The following is an 8,691-nucleotide window of genomic DNA, read 5'->3' as shown; positions in this document are numbered from 1 at the left end:
TACTACCTTTCGCAGAAGTTGCCTACAATAATGCAGTCCACTCCAGCACAGGTTACACTCCTTTTCAAATAGCCAACGGTCAAAGTTTCAACCCCATGCCAGAATTAACCCCAAACGAACCAACGATCCCATCACTGAAAGAATGGATGGAACAATTACAAAACACCTGGCCAATAGTTAGAAAAGCACTAGATGAAGCCAGGCAGGCATACAAAGCACAAGCCGATAAAAAAAGGATTGAGCCTACACCATTCATTATAGGAGAAATGGTGTACTTATCTACAAAATACCTGAAGTCCCTACAACCCTGTAAAAAAGTGGGACCAAAATATATAGGGCCTTTTCCAATTAAAAGAATCATAAACCCAATAACAGTAGAATTAGAATTACCAAAAAATCTCAGGCAAATACACCCAATTTTTCATTGCAGCTTGCTGAAAAGAGAGCATCAGTCATCGTTACGGCCTAAAATCCCCCCACCCCCACCTCCAATCATGGTAGAGGGCAAACAACACTTCGAGATAAAGGAAATCTTAGATTCTAAGAGATATCATGGAGCGACTCAGTACCTAGTTGCATGGAAACACCTCCCTGCCTCACAAAACGAGTGGGTCCATAAACGTCATGTCAGAGCCCCGAAGCTATTAAAGGAGTTTCACACAGAGTATCCTAACAAGCCTGACTAACTTTTATACCTGTTTTGTTTTCTTTCAGGTGGATCTCTCTTATTTTTAAGGGGGCAGGATGTCAGAATCCAAATATATTCCATCTCTAGTTATCAACTATGGAAAACCACATTTCTGCCTTCTCTGGATTCTGTCATACGATGAAGGGAAGGGGGTGAACAAAGGGGGATTCTGCTTCTCTGGGGTGTGGCTAATGGGGGATCCCTTAAAACCTTGAATGGGAGAGCTTGGACCCAAGTCCTGTCTAGAACGCCTGCAACCAGCTTTCTCTTAATAAAGATGCCTGTTGGAAGAAATATTCCAGGAGTTCTGTCTTCTTAAGATGCAAAGTGGGGTGGGTCCTTACAATAGGTAGTCCTCAACTTATGACTACAATTTATTTATTTATTTATTTATTTAACATGGATTTATATGCCGCCCTTCTCCCTATAGGACTCAGGGCGGCTTACAGCATATTAAAACACTTAAAACATCATCCCCCCATAAAAACCTGTTAAAAACCAAATATTTTTTCGCTGTATGATTAGTTAAAATTAAATTAAGAATTGTCCCTGTTTAAAAATTCTCCCTAGGNCCCGCTTGTTGAAAAAGCCATGTCTTGAGGGCGCGGCGAAAAGGTAGGAGATCCGGAATCGTCCGGATCTCGGGGGGTAGTTCGTTCCAGAGGGTGGGGGCACCCACAGAGAAGGCCCTCCCCCTGGGGGTCGCCAGCCGACATTGCTTGGCCGACGGCACCCTGAGGAGGCCCGCTCTGTGGGAGCGTACCGGTCTGTTGTAAAGTGAGACATTTGTTAAGTGAATTTTGCCCCATTTTACAACTTTTCTTGTCACAGTTGTTAAGTCAATCACTGCAGTTGTTAAGTTAGGAACATGGTTTTTAAGTGAATCTCGCTTCCCCATTGACAATGTTTGTCAGAAAGTTGCAAAAGGTGATCACATAACTCCAGGACACTGCAACCGTCATAAATATGATTCAGTTGCCAAGCATCTGAATTTTGATCACATGATCATGGGGTCGTAAGTGTGAAAAAGTGTCATAAGTCACTTTTTTCAGTGCCGTTGTAATGTCAAATGGTCACTAAATGAACTGTTATAAGTCGAGGACTACTTATATAGGATTTTTAGTGTATCTTTTCTACATTTGGAGAATTGGGAAGATTTTGATAAGTTTTTTTATTATTTTCCTCCAAAATTAGCAGGAAATTAAGACTTAGGAATTTTGCCAGTGAATTTCAGCAGCACAAACATGGAGCTCTTCAAGGCTGCAGAAATACGGTATGTGGAGAACACTGAAGCCATAGACTCCCAAGGAAAGGCTGTTAAATGCTAATGCTTTCTAGTATCCAAACTGAGAAGGATGTTCTTTGGCCATATGCACATAGGCAATATGGGAGCCAAAAGTATAAATAAAATAAGATAAACTAGTTTATTTATTAAAAAATGTAAACTACCCAATAACTGCAGCTCTTTGGACAGTTACTATAAAATATTTGCTTAAGGCCCAGGTAGGTACCCATATTTCTCCGAAAATAAGACCGGGTCTTATATTTTTGGGGGGGAACAAAAGACTGTTAGAGCTTATTTTGGGGGGAGGTCTTAATTTGTGGCCGCCCACCCACTCCATCCCACTGTCTGCTTGCCCGCGGCCACAACTGTTTACAGGGCTTCCCAGACCAGACACTCAGGAGGCGAGGGCAGTGCCAGCAGAACGTGCCTTCAGGCGAGGAAGAGAGCGGCACGGACAGGTGGAGGAAGCCGAAGGACCGGGGAGCAAGCCTCCCCTGCCACCTACCTCCGGCTGCCACACCTTTTCTTTTGCAAACAGATGAAGCTTTCAGTCTCCATCAGTTCTCCGTCCAGGTAAAAAGTGTTTGGGTGTCTATGGGGCTCTTGGAAATAGCGAATCATTTTGCTATTTTCATGAAAATCCTGAGCAGCGGGCAAAGATCGAGCTTGGGTGGCCACAACAGGACAGGGCAGGCGACGAGTGGAGCGCTCTGCTGCCACTGCCACTTACTCCTTGGAGTTGCAAGGCAGCACCCGTCTCCTTTAAGCCCACTGAGGCTCCGGTCTGGGTGCTTAGGTTTAAATAGCGTGCAGCTGGCACTGGAGGGGATTCTGCTGTTGCTGTTGTTGCTGGGCCATGCCCCGCCACTGCCTCCCAAGCTCCACCTTCGCCCGCTGCCCAGCCAGCAGACACACCGGGACGGTTGCAAGAAGGCCAGGGCTCATTTGTTTGCCTGCTGGGTAGGACCTGCCTCAGTGCCTGGACTAGGAACAGACGGTGCTTGGAGGGAGGCAATCTACGAAGTGGGGGCAAAGAAGGGATGCTGATGTTGCTGCTGTTACTGGCACTGTGGGGAGGGGCACAGAGGAGACCCTCGGGGCCTTCACAGGAAAGTGAGCACCTGCCTGGCCCAGGGATGCAGAAGGCGCAGGTTGCAGAAACCAGGGTGCTGCACTGGAGAGCTGGGGGTGTCGGGGGAGCCCCTTCTTCCCTGGGCCTCTCCTGATGATGGGTCTGCTTGGGGCAGCCGGGAGTGAACTTCAAAGCAGCACAGAGGGGAGCCGTTGCCACTGCCACGAGGTGAGGCAGGGCAGAAGCCCGCATGGCCAGCTGCCCACTCCGTACTACAAGGTGAGGTGAGGCAGGTGGCAGGGTGTGGGTGGCCTGGCTGTGGGGGTGCGGGGCACGTGAGGCAGCTTCACTCCCCCACCTGCCTCGCCTCGTGGCGGCACCAGTGCGACGTGTGCTCTCCTACCCCGTTGCGGCAGCAAACAACCATATGGTGGGACAGAGTGGACAGGTTTTTAACTAGGGCTTATTTTAGGGATAGGGTTTATATTAGGTGTGCACGTAAAAAATCAGGCTAGGGCTTATTTTCAGGATAGAGCTTATTTTCAGGGAAACACGGTACATTATAGGAGAATGTAATTTTTCAGATAACCTGGTCTTAAGCCATTGAAAGTCAAAGCCAGGAGAAGGAAATGGGCTAGGAGTCAGTATAGATGGTGAAGAACTGACATAATTTTTATCAGCCAGCCCTAGTGAGTAGCCTAGTTACTCTACTTTGAACTTAAGTGCATTTCTGAATCACAATAATCTAATGGGAAGTTACAGTTCATGAATAAGTGTTCCAAAGCTGCCTCTGCAGAGAGATGGTTGCAGTTGATAAATCAGCCACAGCTATTAAAAGATACTCTATGGTACCAGGGCCACTTTAGTGACAGTGTAGATCTGGCAGCATCTCTACAATGTGAACTTGTTCCACTGAAATCTTGTAATAGATATTTTTAATGCAATCTGCTTTTATGGAGCAAGAGATGAGAGCCTCCAGATATGGCTATCTTCATACAAGAAGTAGATTTCAAAAACATATTTAATATATACAAATATATACACTTTGTACTCACTAAGAATCTTCTGTAATATTCCAAAGGTTCTACAGTTCTAAAACAAATAGAAATTTAAATAAAATATTTTAGAAATAGAAAAATCAAGTTGAACGTTTTAGGATAAAAATTACATTCCCAACTGGATAGCAATTTTGAATTTCCAAAGCAGCAGAAACTGTTTATGGGGATGCCATCTGATTAGGATTTGTAGGATTAATAGCATTACTGCATTCCAAAAGAAGCAAATAAGATGTTTGTGGCTATTAGGCTAACTATTCTCTCAACCTTTGCCCACTGAGGCCATTAAAATCTAGTACAACTGGGTGGGTCAGAGGAGCAGTAAAAACTTCTTTATATGAGCAAATTATACCATTCCAGACAAATGGCTGGCCAGTCTCTGCTGGAAAACTTCCAGTAATGGAGCACCCACAACTTCTGAAGATAAGCCATTCCACTGTTCTCACTATCCGGAAATTTCACCGTAGTTCTCTTTAATAAGCTTCCACCTAATTTGGCAGCTGCAGCACACTGCTGGCTCATATTTAAGTGGTTGTCCACTAGGACATCTAGATCCCTCTGTTATTACTATTGAGCCTGGTACTACTTTTTCTACATCTGTGCTTTCTTGCCTAGCATAGGATTTTACTTTTCTTACCACTGAACTGCTTATTGTTGGATAGGGCCCAGTTAAGCCTGTCAAGGTCATTTTGAATCTTAAGTCTATCTTCTAAAGTGTTAGCTATTCCCTCCAACTTGATGTTGTCTGCAAATTTTATGAGTTACCCTTCTTTCCTCTCATCTGGATAATTTATGAAGTTGAAGAGTACTGGGCCTAAGACAAAACCTTAGGTACACCACTGCATGCTTCCTTCCATGTAGACATAATTCTGCTGAGTGCGGTTGGTCAGCCAACTGTAAATCCATCTGATGGTGGTACTATCTATACCACATTGTCACTATTTATCTTACAATTAGTCAAATGCCTTACTGAAGTCTAAGTAAACTATGTCCACACGTTTCCCTTATCTACTAATTTAGTCACTTTGTCAAAAAAAGACAATAAGGTTTGTCTGGCATCATTTGACAAATTGTTTTGCTAATTTCTAGATGCACTGCTTGATTATCTTTTCCAGGTTTTTCCCAGGTATTAATGTCAAGTTGATTGGTCCATAGTTTTGTATAATCAGTTTTTTCCCTTTTTGTAGATTGGAACCACTTCAGTTCTTTTCCAATCCTCTGGCAGTTCCCCCATGCTCCAGGAGTCTTGAGCAATTTGGTTTTGAGATCACATGTGTCTATACCTTCAGAATCCTGGGATATAATCTATCTCATGATTTGAATTCATCTAGAGTGGATAGGTGTTCTTGCCTATTTTGACTTGCATTCCTATTCTGTCTCCTATGTATCCTATGGTGCTGTTTTTGATCACTTGGACTATTTTTCTTTTGTGTGAAAATAGATGCAAAGAATGAATTCAGCAATCATGAGATATTACTAGAGCAAATTGGTAGGTTGGTAACTAGAAGCACAGTATTATGGTGGTTTCATTTCTGTCTGATGACTATTCCACAAGGTAACAATAGTCAATAAGGCAATTGTGAGGTACACAAGAATGTACAGTACATGTTGTAATTTTCCATTTCTGTTAAAGGAATAGGCATATAGAGGCACTTAGCTAAGATACTTTTAGGAAACGAGATATAATAAGCTGAAGAATTAGAGAGGAATTATATATACTGACTTAAAGGATACTTTTAGAATAGTGCACACTATTGTAGAATAGCATATAGCTTATGAATAACATATTATTAAATTTATATAAGGCTTATTCTTTATAAAAACTGCTTAGAGTTAGTATTTTAAAGTATAACTATGAACCAAAGTGCAGCCATGTTTAACCGAAGTTCTAAGTTGAGTTCTAAGATGGCGGCGCCTGGATCGGCTGCGGCTGCATTAGCTCTCGAAGGTGAATAGTTTGGGGAGGGATATTAAAGGATATAGGCCACATGATCAGGAAGGTTTTAATGTGTTTGAGCAATGTAGTGAAACTAAGGTAACATACAACCGACAATCTTTGCTGGCATGGCGAGTTTCTAGCTGTTTCGGAACTGTTGGTGAGACCGTTAAGTCGTTGGCGCTGTTTGAATTTGTTCTGCCAGCAGCAAGATCTGACTGCTGGCCTAGCAATGGAATCTATTGCAAATCAGGGCTGTTTCCAAAGGAGGCAGAGGAGAGGTCCCGGTGCTTATGGAGCGAAGGAACTGGATGAGGCTGTCAACAGGCCCAGAGGAAGAGAGAGAGGCTTTTGGAGGAGTTGGTGACGGTGGCAGTGTGCTCCAGGGGCGAAAAGAAGCAAGGCCTCTTTAAGGAAAAGGTGGAAGAGTCAGGATCAGAAAAAGGAAAGGAGGCGAGGTTGTCATGCAGGAATACAAGCTGATTTGAGGGCTAATCCACATGGAGCTCCGTTTCCATCTGTCCTGTTTGCCATCGTTCGCTCCCTAGAGATTAAAATGATCGATCTGAAACTTGAGCTGGCCACAAACAAGGAGTGTATATCAGAGGTGGTGGCCCTTTGAGAGCTGTATGCAACGAAATTTCATTTTGATGTATGCCGATTGGTGTACATTCAAAGTGACAATGAAGTTGTTGTTGTTGTTATTATTATCTGTTACACACATAGCTTCTAGATGCAAAGCAGGCATTCTTATAGATAAACAAGGAAAGACATAAATCTTTTATAATTGCAATTATCCAGTTTGAGTAACAGTTCACTTTGTAGATAAGGCTATATACCCTTAGTTAGCAGCATGTGACCGGGTGGGCCTATCAACTGAGCTCACTTTGGAAGGATGTGGCGTGATGCATAGGACAGGGTATAAAAACCTATGCAAAAATTGATTCAAGTGTGGACTCTGGGATTTGCCATTACCAAGAGTTCCACCAGCTTTTGCAAAAGCTTTAATAAAACTTGTTTTGTTTTCCAACACCCCTGGAGTTGAATTTTTATTCCTCACACAATGACTTAGATTCTCTGAGCAGGGCAGGGTACCACAGGGTTCCGTTTTTTCCCCTCCCTAGCTATTTGGAGTTTGAACTGGGGGAAATCTAAAGATTGGAAACATAGCATCATCAATGTTCTAACAATTATTATTGTTAGAACACATGACCACCAAATCAGAAAGATTCAAGGCAAAAGTAACCAAAAGTAAGGCCTCCTAAAAGGTGTCGCCCCTGGACCCCTCTTGTTAGGGGAAATTCATCTAGCTTTCAAAAATGTTTTCTTTTAGAAAAGTTAAAACATGTACCTATTCACCTGTGAAGTAACAAGTTTTTCAACACTAGTCTTTAAGATTACTGTTATATTGCTTTATTATATGAATATTACTTTAATTTTTGTAGAGTATATATTTTGATCCTGGAGGAAATATGAGCACTGAAATAACTGAAAAATGAGAACAAAAATTATTTTCAATTGCCCCAAGAACGGTTAGACTCAGTGAAACAGGAAAACGCACGCACAGGTTTTGGTTAAGGATCAGGGGACATTCTTAAACAGCACCCTCTCAAAAAAAAAAGGCAATTTAATTAAGCCAATTTCTTATTCTTTTTCACTACTGCAGGAATGCATAAATTCTGCCAGTTTAAATGTGTCCTAAACTTAGTGAATACAGCAGGCTGAGGGTGTAATTCAAAAATACGTATTCGCACAAAGATGAAACTGTCAGTAGAGGGCAATAACGATTCAATACATAGGAGAAAGGGTTTCTGCAGATCGTTTCCTGGTAAAGAAAACTACAACTTTCTCCCCTTTTAACAGTAAGAGAACCAAGGGAGAACTTAATGAAGGTACCATTATAATACGTTCAAATTTGATAGAACTTTAAACAAGACTAGAACTTCCTGAAACCGAAAATGTCTGATCGCGAGCTGCGAGAACACCTAGACGCGAGCGCGGGCGCCCAAGGCCCTCCGGAACGAGGAGCGGTTTGGGCACGAGGGGAAACACTCGGCGCTCCCCGATCGGCGGGAAACAAACATTTACCTGAACGCGGCCGTTATGGTCGCCGTCATCGTCACTTCACTGGTTTCTTCGTTTAGCAACTGAGAGAGACTGAAAACAATCCAGTTGCGGAAGGCGCTACTAAATCGAGTCTGCGATGTAACTAAAACTAGGAAAAGGTGAGATTGGCACGTTGTCGGCAGTTTCGGCAAAAACCAAAGAGAGCGGTCTCGCAGTCTCCCAAATGGTACTGGTAGCTAGAGATTTAAAAAAAATAGTTCGCCTAATTTTCTGAATTCAATATTACGAGTCTTAGTTTTTCTTATAAACATTAGTAAAGAAATACAGGATTTCTCCATAGTTATGGTAACACTAAAATTAATTTGATAATACTTGGATGGAGAATGATCTCTCGGATGAAAAGCTACTTCCGTGATTGTTGCTAAGATTATTATGCAGAGGAGCCGTAATGTCAAATCACGAATCGATTCGAAGGAAACGTAGTTTGTCTACAGCAGGGATAGGCAACCTCGGCTCTTTGATGACTCGTGGACTTCAACTCCCAGAATTCCCGAGTCAGCATAGCTGACTCGGGAATTCTGGGAGTTG

At 42.7% G+C, this 8,691-nt stretch overlaps 1 protein-coding gene across 1 annotated transcript in view; it reads right to left on the bottom strand.

Moving 5' to 3' along the window:
• Positions 1-8,263, bottom strand: part of EXOSC8 (exosome component 8) — a 50,154-nt gene extending 41,891 nt beyond the window's left edge. Inside the window, exons 1-2 of the mRNA XM_015827626.1 lie at positions 8,125-8,263; positions 4,101-4,137 (exon numbers count right to left, since the gene is read on the bottom strand). Coding sequence (XP_015683112.1) covers positions 4,101-4,137; positions 8,125-8,153 — 66 coding nt within the window. The 5' untranslated portion in view covers positions 8,154-8,263. The remainder of the gene's footprint in view (positions 1-4,100; positions 4,138-8,124) is intronic.
• Between the last annotated feature and the right edge of the window lie 428 nt (positions 8,264-8,691).

This window comes from Protobothrops mucrosquamatus, unplaced genomic scaffold (genome assembly GCF_001527695.2).
Source record: "Protobothrops mucrosquamatus isolate PMUCROS unplaced genomic scaffold, P.Mucros_1.0 scaffold_215, whole genome shotgun sequence".
Lineage (NCBI taxonomy): Eukaryota > Metazoa > Chordata > Lepidosauria > Squamata > Viperidae > Protobothrops > Protobothrops mucrosquamatus.
The sequence above is the reverse complement of the archived record's forward strand: the minus strand, read 5'-3'. Positions and strand labels throughout refer to the sequence as shown.